The sequence below is a fragment of the Ciconia boyciana genome, chromosome 14 (assembly GCF_034638445.1).
Source record: "Ciconia boyciana chromosome 14, ASM3463844v1, whole genome shotgun sequence".
Classification (NCBI taxonomy): Eukaryota; Metazoa; Chordata; class Aves; order Ciconiiformes; family Ciconiidae; genus Ciconia; species Ciconia boyciana.
The window spans coordinates 17,599,345-17,618,556 of NC_132947.1; the positions used below are offsets into that span (position 1 = coordinate 17,599,345).

The 19,212-nt window shown below is 38.7% G+C and overlaps 1 protein-coding gene across 10 annotated transcripts in view; it reads right to left on the minus strand.

Annotated features, from left to right (window-relative positions):
* The window catches only part of PHF20 (PHD finger protein 20), a 75,441-nt gene that overhangs the window by 14,976 nt on the left and 41,253 nt on the right, over nucleotides 1-19,212 (minus strand). For 8 of the 10 annotated variants that reach the window (XM_072878779.1, XM_072878774.1, XM_072878775.1 and 5 more), the window contains 4 exons: nucleotides 11,823-12,002; nucleotides 8,081-8,179; nucleotides 6,050-6,211; nucleotides 3,605-3,774 (listed from right to left, as the gene is read on the minus strand). In XM_072878779.1, coding sequence (XP_072734880.1) covers nucleotides 3,605-3,774; nucleotides 6,050-6,211; nucleotides 8,081-8,179; nucleotides 11,823-12,002 — 611 coding nt within the window. The remainder of the gene's footprint in view (nucleotides 1-3,604; nucleotides 3,775-6,049; nucleotides 6,212-8,080; nucleotides 8,180-11,822; nucleotides 12,003-19,212) is intronic. The other 2 variants (XM_072878778.1, XM_072878781.1) reach the window with 1 other exon arrangement.

The window sequence follows — 19,212 nt, forward strand, 5'->3', positions numbered from 1 at the left end:
GTCTGGACTTCTCCGGGCCCAAGCCTTACCCTACAAAGGGAGCCCTGTGCCTTCAGAAGTAACACAGGGCAATGCTAAGCTACTGCTTTACACAGGCTCCATAAATGAAGTCTAGTAACCTCCTTCCAAAGTTATAGAGACTGGAATGAAACAGTATTGACCAATGATATATCATTTTTTATACTTTTTTCCAGTTTTATCTTCTACTAACTGAGGCATACCATTACTTTAAATGTAAAACCCTGTTTCTGCATCCCGGTGTAATGAATGGTATTCTTTATGCACGAGTTGCTTGAGACAATTACTTTAAGGCAAGTTCAAGATAAAGGAAGAGTTTTTTGCAAAATCTCTAGGCTGAATTTTTTGGGGGTTTTATTATTAGTTTAAAGATCTAAATGGAACAAACTGTCGGTTTAACTGTGTAAGAGTTTCATTAAACCTTAATGGTCCCCAGTCTTTCAGAAAAAAATAAAGGTGCTGCTTGTTTTTAAAATTAACTTTTTTTTCCTCATTATTTCTAAATTCGGCACATTCATGGAAACGAGCGCAGTTCAAAGAGAGAATGACTTACCATTCTCCCTCTTGTAAGAGGGCACCACACACGTATCCTAGGAGGAATGAACCTCCAGTCACATGCACGGGAAACTGCCCTGGCTCCTAATTTTGACACCAAGTCAAGGCAGATTGGCACACAGGCACGTGCTCAAACAAGTACCCCAAGCATCAGCGTATTTCAGTCAGATCTTGTCAGAGTAATAAGCAGGGGCAGAATAAACACCCCAATGGAGACAAGTGCAAAAAATGACAATATTCTTCTAAAAACCCATACACTGAGCAAAATTACATATCTTCAGGAAAGGAGGGCAAGTCTAAATGCAAGTTCTTTAAGGTAGACACTTCCAAATTCAAGTTTCCAAATGTCAAATTAAAGTCTGAGTAGGAAATAGGGAAGGAATCTTTCCTTCTTATAAAGTTATGACAACTACACAGGATTCTCACCCTATAAAGTCAAAACAGAAGTGTCAATCTCAGCACTACACCTCTGAAAAGCTGAAAATAGGTTCCCCTCGTCATAGTTCCATAGTTCTATAACATAGCATCTTTGCTTTGTATTAATGCTCTGTACTTAAAGAGCCAACTCAGACATTTCTACATCAACAACAGAAGACCAGACTGTTCAAAACATTTTCCCCAAAAACTACAGGCTGACAGAAAGGTGTGGGGACCACAGCATTTGGTATCTTAAGCAACCTACCCTCCCAAAATCTTGTTACCAGCTCCTTGCTCCCCAATTCCTATTGCTTCAATCCCTGTAATGAATGCAGGTACTCACCACGCAGCCAATCTGCATCTCCTTTCCAGAGAGAATACCTGCTCTCCTAGACAATTCTTTTACAACACAGCTAAAGTGTTTAGAACTTTGCAATACGCTCAAAAAGACCCCAAACTAGTTCAACCTGGAAAACCGATCTCAGAAGCAGCCCATGAAACCTTACATGAAAGCTATCCATAGACTATGTCCTGAGCTAGCTAACAGTTCTCTGCATTCTGCAATCACAGACTAGTGTTGAGCCTCCATTTGCCAGAAAACTATACTCCAGACTATATCTTTGTGTTTTTCATTGAACCATCTCCTCAGAAGGCAGCCAGCCCCCTTTATTCCCAACTGTCAGACTCCTTTTCCTCCTATACACTCAGATGCTATTTATCTAATTTTGACCACTGCCCATCACAGCACCCTTTCCTAGTAATGCACAAGGTATCTTTTGCCCTGCGTTGTCAGGATCCAACACCAATACAAAGGTGCCCATCAAAATGAACTCAGCACTAACAGAAAAAGTGTCATACCTTCCAGAGCAAATCTCCATAAAATAGCATGGAAGGCCAAAGAAAACTACCCAGTGAAGTTAGCCATTAAACTCGACTGTTGAGGACAAAAATCAAACTTAGCTGCATTAGCTATCCCTATTAAAAATTTTTAGAATTAGGCTGTTGATGTTCAGAGAAAAAAAGGTGTTTCTACTGTCCTGCTGCAGAATTCAAGAATTCTTCACACTACAATTTAAACAGTGCACCCCCTCTTCTCCTTAACAGGTTTCTGCCTCCATTCAAGCAATAAAGTCCACCAAAAAATCATCAGCAGCTGTGAGGTAGGTATAGATCTGCTTCTGTCTTTCCTCCTAGTTCCAAACAGCAAAAAAGAAACACAGTTCACAGTAACATGCCAGCAACTATCTCAGTAAGGGATCCCATAAAGTGGGATTCAAACCTCACAAAAATTAGCAACAGAATGCCTGGGAAAGTGAATTCAAAAGTTGCAGATGGGGGTGAGCTTCTCATGCCAGAAAAATATTTCTGAAGTCAGTGTCATGCCATATCCTTTCGCAAATAAAACCACCTTCTCAAAAGAATGCAGTAACTACCTTAAAATTTGCAATGAGCACAGCTGCCAAGCTACACTGCTGTCACTTTGAACTAAGGTCCCACAACAAGCAAAAAAGTTATCTAGATAGGAAGGGTGAGAGCCTCCAAAAAAAAAAAAAAAGGAAAAAAAAGAAAAAAAGAAAACTCATTTCTTCAGAAGGGCACCTACAAAAAGCTCATGATCTAGGTTCAAGAGTATCACACACTTAAGCCCCTGCATATGCTTCTTACAAGACTTAGGGGGAATTACCAAAGGGGACCATGCAGCTCACATCAGCAGCAGTGGCAAAATGAACTAGAGCAAAAAAATGCCGAATAAGTTTTTTATTTGATATGTTTGACTTCACTATTTGAAATTAATAGGAACTGGGTGGAATGGCTGAGAGCAGCTATGTCAGGAGTGGTTTCCTGATAATTTACAAACATCTCAAAAAGCAAAAGTAAACAGCCAGGACAGTTCCAAAGAGGCTTTTATTGACAGTTTTAAGTGGGAGAGATAATAGATACTGCTCTGGCTGGAAACAGTTTTCTGTAAAGTTGGTTTAAAAAGAGTACATATATTGAGAACGGACAGATGGCCTTATGCAGATTAGGAACTCCAAATTTACAAACTACAGAAGAAGCTGCAGAATGGACGAATGCATTTCTGCTTCAAAACAAAAGACTCAAGTCATGATTTTTTTTTGTTCATCCTATCTAGAGGAGTGTATGTTTAAGTCAAGCTTCTTGCGAGGGCAGAGAAGTGGAAGGGTATCACCATCTCACGGCAATGTTCTGAACATGCTCAGAATTGGAAGCAAAAAAGCCAGATAGAAAGCCACTGATTTTAAATATGTATTCTCTAAACCTAGGAAGTGTTCTAATTTTTAGAAAAATGCAAATCCACAAGTGACAAGCCAACCGTTAATGGCTGGTATAGAATTGTCCCTCTTCCCCCACTTTCCTTCGATAAAAAAAACAAACTGAAGATTTTTCATAAACTGTATCAAAACACAAAGTTTTCCACCTATCATAGCAGCTGCTCACCCTGACAAGTTATCTTAAAAAATTTTATGATTTCAGAGGACAATAATAGTTTATTTCATGTACAGAATGTACCTGTGCATATTTCTACAATAGGTTTTCCACTGACACCTTTCACTGTATTCACCAAAATGTGCATTCACCCTCCACTTCATACCTGAATCATGAAGTCATTTTCTTCTTTTACTTCACAAACACACCGAACAATCTCAAAATCACTTTCTTCAACTTCTTCATCAGGGTTCGTGGTTACATCAACATCCTGACTGCAGTCATCATCACTCCAAAGCAAGCTATCCATAGATGACTCACTCAGGGTGTCATCCTCTGTACAAAAAGTAGTTGGATAAAATCCCAAGTAATTACAAAAAGGTCGCATAACTCTCAAGATTTCATCCCGAGTATGCAAGACATACATTTCTAAAAACATGAGTTCACCGTGTAATTTAAGGAACATCACAACGTTACTACATTGTGCATATGCATAAAGAAGTTTTAGATTCTCATTAATAGCTCCTTCAAAATATTCCAGCTTAACAGCTTCTGTCATTAAAGCTGTGCTCTCAACATATAGTGCCTCAAACCAAAGGCACAAAGCCTCTTTAGACAAGTAAGTATAATAAACAAAACCAGATTTATAAATTCAAATAGGATTCAGACTACTTTCTGCAATTCGTATAGAATTGTAACTTGGTACTTTAAGTGTAGAGCTCCCAAAAAAGAGATAAGAGGGTTCTGTCTTATGAACCATTTGATCTCACAAAGTAGCGTCTCCATTACAGAAACATTCAGAGTCCAACACAGAATTTAATCCTGCTTCAGAAATGATTATTTTCATTTAGGCTCCTGTTGAGGACACATCTATCAATTCAGGGGCAGTGCACTGCCCAGGGTATTCATTAAGAATGCTCCCATGCTACTTAAAGCATTAATGCATCTCTGTGGATTGAACGAAACTGCCAAGCAAATGTTTACTGAACAATGTGCTAAATTGAGATGCTTACGTCAATAATATTAATGCAACGTCTACACCTTCCTTGGGGATAGAATGGGAGGGTAAGAGGGAGATGATAAGGATTTTAATTATTTGGGAAATACTCTAATGAGCTGGAGGAGAGTGGAAGGTAAAAATTTTAGTTACTCTTAACTAGATTGTAGTCTCTCACCTATATTGGGTAAAACTATTTTGATCACAGCCTGTAAAACAGGACTGTGGAAATAAAAAAATTAGTCTGTGGTATAAACTAGATATTTTGGAGAAACATCTGTTCTCAAATTTAAGGGGCTGAGAACCCAATGCATTAGTTAATTTTCATGTTTAAAAGTTTTATTTCTCCTCTGAGATACAACACTCTTTCCTGAAGTACTCTGGAAGCAACAGGTTAAGCACACTGCACTTTGATTCTACACAAGGGTTTTACTATTACTTACACCACATCTTATTTATATAGGCACTGCTTTTATTGTTAGTACAAGTTCTGCAGATGCAAAAAGCAGCAAAGCAGTTGTGAAAAGGATGGAGTAAAACCATTTCCAATACTTTTCACATCTTTCAATGTCTATGAACTAATCAAAAGAAGTCAGAGCAACTGATGGCCGAGTTACTAAACTGCGAGTACGTTCTATGGTCAATATGCTCCAAAAAAGCACCTGATCAGACTTGCAGAACATGTTTTAAGACATTATCTACACCTGCGCTTCAGTAGTTCTTAACTTTTCCTCTTTTCCCTATATAATGGAATTAACTGAACTTAATTTTTACATTTTGCCTAATACCAAACAATAAAACAGTTGTGTCAAAAAAAAAAAATCAAATGGTCACCAACAGTGTATCTGTACAATAAGGAATTTAAGGTTCCTGTACATAATCAAGCTGTCACACATCTACCATTTCCTTCAAATTTGTGAGCTTTAAGAATAACAAAAAGAACAAAATGTTTGTCTTCCATTTTTATTGTACCAGCTTGTGACAGTAAATAGCAAGATGGACTAAGATATTAAAAATTATGAAAGCTGGAACAAAGCAGACACATTTTTATGAGCTCTGTTTATGAAGTACTATGCAGACACTAATAAATAGTTACTCAAGAGCTTCTCATCATTATGAAGCTCAGAAAGCCATTATAACTGTGTATCATACTGTATTTATGCAACTACACATAACCGCATCCGGTGGTGTCTCGAACACAGCACACATACTGTATAAAACTTGCATAGCATCTATTTTTAACTCTGAATGAGTTATTACTTTGAGGAAACCTTAGGAAATATGAAAAATTGAATTACTGAAGCCTGAACATTGTTATTATAGAGTTAATAAGGTTCTGCAAAAAGGTGCAAAATGAGTTTGAGTTCTGAAATAAGGGCAACAGTCTTAAAACTTCTGTGAAGATAAAGCCAAAGCGAAAAGCAGCAATATCAAGCTGTGGCAAATGAACTGGGCTCAACTTCTTCAGGCAGGGGAAAGGAAACGCACAAAGTCCTGCGTAAGAATAGCCAAATTTACATCATGAGTACTGGCTTTTGTGTATATTAGTGCAGCTCACACATTTACTGGTAAAAAAAGACAGAATCAGCAAACCATAGAGGAGAGTCATTGTACCATTTGTTTTTGATTTTCCTCTGTGCTGTCCAGAATCAGAGCAGTGTAGCAGTGTGCTTGGGTGGGCAGATGATTTATTTGAAGAAATACATTTTGTGACAACCGATTTTTCAGGAGAAAGCTCCTGCGAAATATCTGTGTTTTCTTCACTGCCAGAGTATTCTGTAAAATTGTAAGAAGCATTATTATTAGAAATCTGTGCAGTTGACAGAAGAAAAAACAGCCCATGAATGCCCGTAGCAGACATGTATAATTCACTGCGACAGTTTCCACTTCAATATGCTAGGACTCTAGGACTTCACTATGCTGCTGAAAGATTTGCAAGCTTTCTAGAGGCAAGAAAGTTATTGTCTGAACCAGAAAAATCTTATGCAGCTCAGCATTCCTTCACTGCTGACGTAAGTGAGAAAGGCTGAAAAGACTGGTTACTTAAACCTAACTATTCTTCAGGGTCAATATGTCTACAAATGCTTTTGGATTACAAGCACTTCTACACAAGCACTGTTGACTGCAGACCTCTCCCTCACATCCCACTATCACTCAGATGGGCTACACACATTCCTTAATCTCACAGGCTACAGAGTGGACAGAAAGCATTTCTTCTCTTATTTTCCTCGTGGATGTATGGAACAGGATGAATGGATAGAAAAGAAAAGCCCTGATTAGGAACGTGTGGAGAAAACACCTACAACAATTCCTCTGTGAAGCACCTATTCGTCACATCCTGCACTGTATATAAATTGAGGCTGTCTGCCATTATAAGCAGTACCCTCCAATCAGTTATCTGAAGAAGGCAGATAGTTCAAAGTTCTATGGACCAGAGAACCACAAGGGCAACATCAAACACAGGCAAGCAACATTTTAGAACCCAAGAGTAGATGGACAAGCGGTTTGTGGGTATTATTTGTGCAACTATTGCATAAGTTTACAGATTATTGTATTTGAGGGCACCATATAATTAGAAACTCACTAAAATGATTTGTTTCAGTACAATTCTGAGTCGGTCTGCCCGTGGTTCTTTCCTCCCCTCTATTCTCTCATGACAGCTTGCTCTATTTATTCATGGCAGCAAACAAAAGGTAAGGTATTTTCTCTCCCATCTCAGAAACTCCTCCATAAGGAGCTCTAGTTTAACAAATTATGCATACCAGATTGAAACGTGCTGTGTTAATGATCCTACACATCCATCATGGCAGAGAGAGTTGCCACATTTGATCTGCAAACATTTCACTAGAGAAATCTTTTAGAATAAATTGTGATTTTCAGAAGTGAAGAACCCAATCACCAATTACACCTGGGCCTACATATGAAGTTCAAAGTATGAAGTGGCCCGAGGAAAGCAGAGAAGACATGTTCCTACTACAACCCTATTAATGTAGGTGGAACAGCATGTTACGAGACAGAGGGACAACAGTATGAATATAGATTTTAAATCAGGCTTTTACGTCATGTCTCCAGGAGAGGAGAGATTTACTCTCTAGGCAAAAAATTTAGGATGTGACAGGTTTAACAGAGCTCATTGTCACAGCCTCTGAAATTCCATACTAAGTGAAGATGTAAGAAATAGCAAGGTTAACAGCAGAAAAAGAGGGCCCATCAACATTTCCAAACTCCATCATTCATACAGGAGCCCCAAAACTAACTCATATAACTGAGAACATCTGGTACATTTGTTACTGGGTACTCGGTAACAAATCAAGGGGATCCGCACCCTCTTTAACTGGGTAAAACTTGCATATAAGTACACTTGCTAATGAAAAGCCAGACTTAAAGACTGACATATCCATTTTGGAGTTGGATTTATTCCGTGCCATTACAGGCACTATTATAAGCTGTCATCCAGCATTAATGATACACCTCAACCAGGAAATAAATTATCTTGCCAATCACAGCTGAACATTAACCACTTAATAAAATCAGAAATAACAGATTAATTAAGAAACAGTCTTATCTGCAAGAGCATGGAACTGGGTAACAGGCAAAACAAAATAATGAAGCTGTTTTCCTGTACAGAAGAAAAAAGGACTTTACCAGGTTTAGTTCTCTTTTTCTTTTTTTTCTTTTTCTTTGACTTGGACCTTCCATAGTCTTTGGATTTTCTTTCTTTGTTCTTCTCATGTTCTTTAACAGCTGAAATTAGACAACATTTCAATTTAATTTTTAAGATATATACACACCTATTATACTTATTAATTTTCTTAAAGACCTCCATGGTTTCTTTGGACAATCAGGGCCAGTTCACTGCAAAAAAAAAAAAACCAAGAAAACTTATTTGTAAGAATTCCCAGCTCTCAAAATTGGTATGGTCTGTTTTAAGTTCTACTTTGATTGTCCCACAACAAAATTACAATAGCATGTGGGCAAAATCAACTGTACACCAGTGCCCATTTACTACTTACGTGCTTCAGAGATTACTAAAAAAGAAAATACTGGGGGATTTGTTACATCCATTTTCTAAATTATTATGCCTGAACATTTCAGTAGCATTGTGACAAGAAGTCTGACAAACCCCAACTCCCCAAACTCTAGTACAGTTCTTCAGTCAAATATTTTGTTTTCATTGAAAATGGAGTAACAACTGGTTCAGTTGGCTTTAACTGCTATTCTCTCACCATCTATTCTCCATCCTATTTTTATGGGAATTAAAAAAACCCACCATAATTTTTGAATGATTGGGTGATATCTTTCAATCAAGTCCATCCTCAAAGCATGCTTCCAGAGCACTTGCCATAAAGTATAACCCTGCTGCAAGGTAATGTGCGCAAACCCTTGCTTTCCATATCTGGAATCAAACAGATGCAATCCTTGCATTTGTTTACAACTCATCTTTCAGATTTAGGTCTCTGCAGAATTTCTATAAATACTTATACAGTTCCTTAAGTAAATTATCCTGATTCAGCCGAGACTATAGGTGCAACCATAAAATCTATTACAGAAGGATGCCTTGCATCTCAAAAGGGCTCTGCTCTCAGAGTGCTTAGCTGATTAAGCCACTCACCATCCCATTTAGAAACCTATTTCAATTTCTCGTTATTGATATCAGAATAAGCACCCAAAGACACTCTATACTGTATGAAATCTTCTCCTACACAAAACATTTAAGAACCCCAGCTGGTCTGTAACCACTCATGAAGCAAACCAGCAATACCAGTGTATTATGTTAACCTCTTTCCTACATGCTAATAGTAAACTCCCCAATTCACAATCTAAGGCTTTAGATTGTGAATCTAAATTGTGGTACAACCAGCTCGCTCTGAGAAACCGGAAATCTGTCACATTCTACCATCTGTGATGAGCATGCAGGAGACGTGCTCACTAGCTCCTCCTCATGACAGTCTTCCGCTCTGTATCTCCCCATCCTCTTAGTCCTTGAACATCTCCTGCTACTTTGCCACTTATATTTCTCTTTTGGCATGTCATTAGTGATGGCTGCTAAAACTGTGCATTGCCAGCAAACACGTTAACTTCTGACACTGATGGCAGCCTGCCATACCAATTACATGTCCATCAAAGGGTATATCACTGACAGCACAAAAGACAAACTTCACCCCCCCCCTCCATTACCATTTGTTGAGGGGGAGAGAGGGGGAGAGAGGGGGAGAGAGGGGGAGAGAGGGGAGAGAGAGGGGAGAGAGGGGGAGAGAGGGGAGAGAGGGGAGAGAGGGGGAGAGAGGGGGAGAGAGGGGGAGAGAGGGGGAGAGAGGGGGAGAGAGGGGGAGAGAGGGGGAGAGAGGGGGAGAGAGGGGGAGAGAGGGGGAGAGAGGGGGAGAGAGGGGGAGAGAGGGGGAGATGTTAATCTTTTAAGTCTCAGCACAGAGCTTCCAACTTCCTTCTTACTTTCCTTTGTTGTCATCTCCTAGTCCTCCAGTGGCCAGGATCCTCTGGGTACCATTTCCTTCTCCCTGCTCATACACAGGGATGCAAGTAAGTTCTGCCATTTTATTCTTCCATAAGGGCAAAGAGAATAACTGAGGTCAACATGGGTAGGAAAATTTTGCATCTTTTCACTTGGGAACTGAAATTTGCATGGTCAGATCATCTGATTTGTTTTAAGATATCTGAAAGCGCAGAGTATGCTACTTCAGTTACTATCAACATATCTGTGATAAATATAACAAAAATTTGTCATTTTGTTCCACACTTTATCCCCTTGAGCTTGCCCGTATGTCTTTTAAAAAAAATGAAAAAATCCAAGTATTTGCAAATTTCTGTGTACAGCTATCTTCTTAACTGCACACCACAGTTAATGCAGGATTTTTTTTTTTTTTCAAAAAAAACCCCCAAAAACCAAAAAACCACCCCGAAAACAAACAAAAAACCCCCACAAACACAAAACAAACCAACCTGCAAAGAATGAGTATTATAAATGGGACCTTCCAAAAACCCTGTACTGAAAAATCTTTTTGTCTCAAATTGTTTCTTACAGCCACTCTGAAGTCTAATGAATTCTCACTGAAAAAAGACCAGATAAGGAGGCTACCCAGTTTAGGAACATCCTCACAGATTCACATGCTCAAACAGAAAGGTCAACTGCCTTATGTAATCCTAAAACTTCATCACGCAACAGCCATATTTTTAAAAACGATTTTTTGGCAAAAACATAAGACGACCTAAGCCCTCTCAATTTCCTTGAATGGCAGAGACACTACTCAGGACCAGGATGAGTACTCAGTCACCTCTTCCACCACCACTGTGAAAGTTTATTTTAATCTCTATATGCCATACTCTCAAATAAGAAATGCCCCACTGAGTCAGCCCAATGAAGAGACACTAATGGATCTCGTTCAGACCTTCGTACACGGGAAGACAGCAAAGGATGCCCAAGAATAAATAGAGGCGGTAAGTACTGACTGACTACTATGACCAACAGTGACAGGCAAGTATGGTGATCTTCTCAAGACTATCTCCAGAACAAAGATCACTTGTTTCAGATAGACTATTCTAAGCACGGATTTTTTTGTGTTTTCCTCATCACTGTGACTCAAATTCTCACCACATATCTGAAGGAAAGTGGTGATGTAGTAAATCTGGAAGTATGGAAATAATTTTATATTATTTTTGTATATAAATAATATATTTAAATATATATTATTTTTATGTATGTCTGTATGTATACACACACACACACACACCAGCCCCTGTATGGCTGTTACCCACCTATATTATAGTAGATTCCAGTATAATCAGGGTTTACACTATACCAGTGAACAGTCAACGTCATGAAGTAAAGTTGCTCAGAGATGTTTAGTAGCAAGGAATGTTGACTACCAGAAGTAGTCAAATGCTATTAAAAAACCCTACAAAAGAACAAACTAGGTCATCCTGCCCCTCTCCCACTCCTCCCCCTTTTTTTTGCTTTATTAAGGTTAGGTATCTCAAGTTCAGGATTACTTATTTAATGCTTTGGACAAAAATTAAGACACATGTATCAAACAAGCAAAAAATAAGCAAGAACCTTTTCACACCCTTAAATACTTTAGTACTTTTTACATCTTAAAAATATTACACACTGACTGGGAAGATTAAACCCCAATGCATATAAGCAAGAAAACTTATCAAATTCCCTATATTTATTCTTCATTCAAAACTACTGCAAAGAAACAGTGAAAAAACACCACTTACATCTCATACTGTACATTCATAAAAAATTAAACTCTCTAAAAGAAGGTACACCGAATACTTTCTGTCAACATTATCATTTCCTCACAATGCTTAAAACTCTTCCAGAACTTTTCTAAGTTTAACTTTTTCAGGTTAAACTAAAAAGGCGTACCATTTTCAACTCTTTCTTTTTCTTGAGGCTTCCGCAGCGATCTCGCTATGTGGTTCTTGGTTTGTTCTCTAACAGAATGTCGGTGACTATTTAATGCACTTACAGGAGTTGAAGTTCTTCTCTTTCCTATTTTTTCATCTCTATATGAGGTACTCCTTAGGGCTATGTGCAGAGGAGCATCTACAAAGAGAATAAAGACGAAGTCCAAGCTTTAAATACTTTCAAAATGTAAGTCTACTTCACTAGCAGCAGCTCTGGTAGTCCATGTGGAACATTTCTGATCAGACACATTGCTCAACTCGCAATCCTAGCAACTTGACCATGGAAAAGCTTTTAAACAGAAGATGATTTAAAGGCCAAAACCTGTAATGCTTTTGTTGGTTTGGTGGTGGTTTTTTTCCCCCAAAACAAACAGTGGATGCACACACATTTCCCAAAGCTCTATTCTTCCAGAAATACTGCGGCTTTGAAGAAAGATGGAAAGAGAAACAGTTCAGTTTGGCAGAGATATGGGTCAGGTAATTTTTATTATTAGTTTCTTTAAGAGAAAAGGGATCCCATTAATTTAATTAGAGTTCTCAAAAGTGTGCTTTGTAATGAGGCGTATAGAAGTGGCATAGAGAAGCTCTGCACATCTAAGGAAGGGCAATTTTTAAATACATACCACTGAAACTAACAGTGTTTCAACTGAGAGCGAGATGCAAGAATTCAGGATCACTACCTCAAATTCACGAAAATCATGAGATACAGACATGGCTTCATCTGAGATTCCATTTACTATGTAAGTCAAGTCAAATAGTTCTCATTTTCCTAACTACAGCTAGCAACTCCTACTGAAAGACCCCTGGACATGGAAAAAGAGAAGTGAAGCTGATAAAAGCTAAGGCTGCATGGCATTGCATGACAAGTACATTGCCATTTTGGAGTATGACATCAAGTATCTTGGTCAAGGAGACGCAGTAGCCAAGGTGACAGCTTGCTGACTTTCATCAAGAACATCCAATTCTATCATCATAAGCATCTCAAAAGTTCAGTGGATATGAAAGGCAACTTCCTTCTTGTCTGAAGACTTACATGTCAGCTGGAATTTCACTTGGACACCTCTAACTAAATAAATGTGAGCGGTACCTGAAAGTGACTGAAAACAGAAGGAAGAGAGTCCAAGAGAACAGACTTAGGAGAAGAAATGGGATCAAGCCCTCTGCCCTGACCAACATTTCAAGTTGAAGCTATAACAAGGCACATTAAGATATATCATTATAGAACTTTCAGAATCAAATAGATCTCTTCAGGCAAAAGAAATTCCAAGATCTAGAAATATGAAGGCTATCAGATGAATTTTTCCCTGGTCCTCTCACTCTGAAGTTGCATTAGAACTTGAAGGGAAAAAAAAGAAAAAGAGCCCTTTGTAACTATTTCTGTAACCAAACAGTTCCCTTCTACTCACCTGCCATAGTACTTTAGAGCAGCCACAACAGAAAACAGAAGTTAGATCAAACCCCAAATTTCCACACAAGATAATCTCATAAAAGTACCCTTTGTCTAGTCAGGCAACTGACTGTTGCTTTTCCCTGAGTGCTTATTCACCTCAAGAACTGCAAGACTGTAGAAAGTAGCATGTTTTGTCCACGAAGAATTATCAAAACCAGAAGATACTCCTTGATAAGATTCTGCAGTATGCAGAAGTATCAAAACCAGAAAATACTCCTTGATAAGATACTGCAGTATGTGTATGGCCTTCCATTTTGAACAGGACTAACTTCTCTCTTGCAGAAATAAGTATAAAGAGAATTTTTGGTTGTTGTTTGATTGTTTGTTTGTTTTTTTTTAATACAGGTCTATTTTTGTAGGACTTCTTCCTAACAGAATTTGCTCATCTGAGGACTTCCATGATTAGTGGGTTGAACAAGACGTCATCAGTTCACACAAACAAAAATTTTTTCCATGGTAAACGGTAGCCGAAAAATAAGATTAAGGTACTCCATAACCTGTTTGGGAACACCAGTGTCCTAACAAACTTTCTGAAATGCAAACTGTTTGTAGCAGTATAGGGTTAGAAGTCATGTAAACAAGCCCTTCTTGAGCTTTCCTGATTGTCTACCATTCTGTATCAAGTTCCAAAAATATTTACAGAACACCATCTCAGGGAACCCCAAAATTACAACAGAAAAAGCTATACAAACCAGACAACCTTCATTTAGGCCTCCTAACTTTCCCCTCTCCCAACAGCTGAACTCAATTTCAGGACTTAACATCTGAAGAACCCCATGGCCACCCTGATCCCACCACTCTTTCAAAGAGCACAAGGCATCTGGGCTTCCTGTGGGCTGAGATCTGTGCACACAGACTCTTGGTGGAACAAAACCATATTTTGCTTCCATTATGTATTTTTACATTTGCAAGACTGAAGTTTAAGGAGATTTTTGCCAAGAATGTCATATCTTTTATGACACAGAAAGGTTAATACACTTCTGTAAGATTTTTCAGTCACCAGTTAACACTATCCTGGGGGAGTTCAAGGGTACTCTATCATACACCAGATGTATTTTCTTCAATAACTGACAAAAAAAAGTTAACAAATTATGTTAAGTTTTGAAACACCTTCTGTTCTATTGATAGAAAAGTTTAGAGGGTCTATGAGATCTTTGAGCACTCTGAAATATATTTTAGAAGTTGCGACTAAATTTGATAAGATGAGTTTTAAAAAAAGGAAAGTTATCCTAAACTTTTTGGAAAGTAAACATTAAAACTTGTGCCACGAAGACCCAAACTTGTAAGCCTTCCACATTTAGTGTCCTGTTTCCTCTCAATACAACATTTTCAAGTATAATTCAGACAGGCCAATTTATAAAGTTACCCCCAAAAGGACAAAGAGCAATTACTTACCTTAACAACTACAACCAAGAACTTGTATTTAGGTATATGCCTTTAAAACCTGCATATTTCCCCAGCTCAGACTTTCTGTGTCAGCACCACCTGCAGAGTGTGCCATGTGCTTTCATCCTCCCGACTCCCTGAGCCAACCTTCACTCTCCAGAAGGCTTCCTACTCCTCTGCCTCCTCCCAGTCACAGGAACTCCTGATTTGCAGTTTCAAGAAAGGCCAGCACAGAGCACACAATACACTGTATTTACGTAGACAAAACCTTCAACTTTTGTTAGTGCTATAACTAACAACCTCTCTTGCAAGTCACTTGTCCCTGTAAGCACTCTACTGAGACTACCAGGCAACAAGAGTGTACTGTGAGTCTGTAGTGAACAGCAGGACTACGCTCACAGAGACTCCCTTTATGAAGTGCATAGGAGACTCCTATGCATTTCCTAAAGCTGTCTATCAAGGTCCCATGAAGACACCTGCACTTGTCTTAAGAGATATCCTGAGGTGGGACACAGGTGGCATGTAAGCTACAACTTCCACACATTCCTGATGATGCCCAACTCACAAAAAACAAAACAGGTATTAGTACCCTTTAATACCTCTATGATCCAGAATATAATTAATCATTAGAATTATACGACTCTCTACAAATAGACCACAAAAGCCCTCCTAACATCCAGGGCAGTGAACAGTTTCACTGTTCTTGAACAGTAGTGTTGGAATTAAACACCAGCAGGTTCATTTCTAGCTCAGATGACGCTGAATACCACTAACAGGAACAGGAGATATGTTCATAAACTGGAGATGAAGAGGCTTGCTGATTAACTGCCCACAGCCTTCTTCCACAGAGTTCTTTCAGGCCTCTCTTCTCTGAGCCTGGGAGAAGTATCCTCTTCCATATAAAGAGCTGATCCAGAAGCAGTGAAGGACCTTAGAAACTAACAAATACAGACCTGAGATATGAAACCACCTCAACCATGCAGAAACCACAAGGACAGAGCCTTAAGAGAACTTCTACCTAAGTATGTCAAGACTCAGTGACAGGCAAGGCAATAGCTTTCTGTCTGATGGAACACAAAAGATGTCAGACCTCAGTTAAGAAGATAATTCAGCCCTCACAGGAAGCAAAGAGACTGAATTCCCAAGTGTTATGAATTAGACAATATTCACCATCCACAGCTGAGAGATCATTTGCCGAGAATATCTACTGGTATTTTCAAGAACTGAAATACCATATTTCGCCTTGGCTTACAGCTGAACTATTTCACACAGCCTTCCTCCACAAACTAAATGCAATATATCTCAAGATAAGCCACAAAGCCGATCGGCAATTCTGCAGAACACAGAGGGTGTTAATGCCGATCTTCACCTACTCCAATGAGAAACCCTGTGTTTGTAGGTCACCCATGCACATTCCACCGCCTAGCAAAGAGGCATCCATCAGCCAATATTCAGAGGAAACAGGAAACCCCCCAAAGGATCACCCTGAAAACCCCTAAGCCACATGCCAGAGGTTCACACGTTAACAGCTATCAGTTGACAACTGGATGCCTTATATGTTTAAGCTGTCAAAGCAAGTTTGCCAACCTGTTCCCTATGCATGCACGGTTAGGATCCCATCAGTAACACAGATAAAGATGAGACCCCTTTTTTCTTTACATGTATTCCTGGCATTAAGACACTTGTGCATTAACATGACATATTGTAACTAACTTTGAGTAGGCAGAATTTTCTAATAATGAAGTCACGTACAAAAATGTAAACCTACTGACAAAATGCACATTTTTTCTTGAAGTACCTTTTGTGGACTCCTCAGTAGGGACAGATTTTCTACAGTCTCTGAACTACAAATTGTAGGTCTGTTGCTTTTTTTTCTTCCTCATGGCAAGAACAGCAGAGCCAAGACTGGCAGCAACTTGCCAGACTCATGCTGCCATTATATATCCACATACCAAAACTGCAGCCTAATACTGCACGGCATTTTTGAAGTCTCAAAACCAGGTTTAACTTCCATTAGAGCAAGACTCCTCAAGGGAGCTGAACTATGTCCTGGGAGTGTAAGGGTATCAACAGATAAGTCCCTGCCAGTACGACAGTTGTGCTGAGGGCAGTATCAAGTCTGTCAGCACTCCTACAGCACTCCTACGTGGGTATTAAGAGTACACCAGCCAGCTTAGTGAAGGTTTTGATGGCATTTCCTTGCACACACATATCAACTCCCCTAGTTGTTCACATCTAATGAGGTTAGAGTTTCCCAACAAATCTTCACTACTTACCAAGTATAGAGCCTCTCCAAGGTCTGATGTGAGGTGCGTCAGCTGTGCAAGCACTGAAGCCTGGTACAAGTTGACTTTCAGATTTCAGAAAAATTGTTCAACACAAGGGCATGAACTGAATTTTGTTGAACCTCCAAATGAAAAGATTTTACTAAAAAATGAAAGCCACCAATTCAGAAAGACTCAAACTCAAAAAAGAGAGACAATTCAGATGTTAAAATTATGAGTTGCAGGTACAAAGAATGAAATGAAGCTATTCCATGCCTCATGCCCTTGGAGTGGTCTAGCTCAGGAAAAAAAACTAGGTTTATTAAAAATAACCTTTTGCAGGCACTTCACATAAAATAACATGGACAGATATCTGAAAGAGAAAACTGGCACCTTCAGAGGAAATTGTTTACGGTGTTTGTAGGGCACAATTCACAGGATGGGATGACATATTTCAACAGTAAACTAAAGTGATTGTGCAGAGAAAGAGAATGGATCACAAAGAAAAAAGCTTATCTTAAGGTTAATGCATATGAACATGGAATGTAGTTCTACTCCTTTTTTTTATTACAGCAACCAACAAGTAACTAGCTGCCAAAAATTTTAACAGATACTATACCACATTCAATTTCCAAGTGATAAATTTGATAGAACACCTCAATTTGAACTGTCAAAAACCTAAGCAACCCTCTCCTGCAAGACAGACTTTGAGAAGCCATCTGCAGCCTATGCTCAAAAAGCTTGTTTAAGCTTACGCATCCACATACATGTTTGTGCAGGTCTTGATTCTCCTCTTTAACAGAATGGCTGCAGGTGGCTCTATAATGCACCTGCAGAGGTGCAACACAACCTAAGACCTGAGGGCAGAAATGCCTGCATCTCCCATATTCCAGGGGACACACAAAATCAACTGCCTTATTCTCTATCAGGACAAAAATTCTTTCAGTAAAGACCAAATAGCAGCACTACTTGCAGAGGTTAAGTATTATAACATGGAGCTGGGGGAAAGAGTTGTTTCATCATAATGAACTCATAATATTCCCTGATAAATTAAAGAGAAGAGGTATTGCCTGAATGCATTCAGTAGCCATTTAAGTCTGCATCATTCTGTTCAGAGTAGTAAGGCATATCTAAAATACAAGCTAGGCAAGGGTAGTTCCTTCCCCTCTGTTCAATGAAGAGCCACTACAGAATTTAGAGAGGTATCTGTCAAATTTGCCACCACAAAGGTAAGATCCTTCTTAGGGAAAAGGGAGAGACAGGACAGATGAGTTCCACATTAACCTTTCCAGCTCACTCAAGTTTTGAAGCCAATGCCAAATGGCACAATTTACATTTCAGATGTTGAAATTTTGACTCTCCACTTTAGTGCAAAGTAGTTACACTTAAATTGGTCCTTCCTGCATCCCACAACATGGTCACTGAAGACCACTTACATCCATCATCTTTTCTATGTGTTGAAATGCTAAATTTTAAGCACTACAATGAAAAGGTTTTCCTACTGTTCTGAATATTGCATAATTTCCTAGAACTTTAGGTATAAGTATTTTCACTTGAAATCTAGCCAACAATCCACCCCACCATTTATTTATTTATAATTTAATGTGTAGCAGAAACAGTAAGGGGTCCCAGAACTAAAAAAAAAAAAAAAACCAACCAAAAAACTTGTGAGATAAGGACTTAAGTATGACAAAGCTTCTAAAGCAAGAGTATGTCCAAGCTCATGGAATAACAAGACTCATGATTTCTAAAGTCTTATCTCTTAGAAATTGCCACCTTTTGTTAAGCACTAAAACCTATCTAATATAGTGAGGTATAAGAAAAGGAAATTTGTACCAAAAGGTAAAATTATTTAAATAGATTCACTCTGAACAGGAGAAGTTTTGCTCACAAAAGGATTATAAAGATGAAAAGTAAACCCACCACATACCATACTTAATTATGTATTTAAAAGCCTTCACTCTCACTAAGCAGTACATCCTGAAAAGCCTTTTAAAAAGGTGACATAAAAGTGTTCAGCAGACATGGAGAAAGTCTTGCTTAGCAGGCTGTCTTCCTATACATGCCATTAAGAACAGAAGAGATGCTTGCAAAAAGACAGGAGAACAGAGCACAAAATGCAACAGTATGAGCTCATAAACCCCATTAACTCTACTTTAGAATGTGTGGTACCCCCACAACAAAAATTAGAAGAATTAAGAACACGTTGAGTTAAAAACCAAATGGCACTTAATATCAGACATATAACT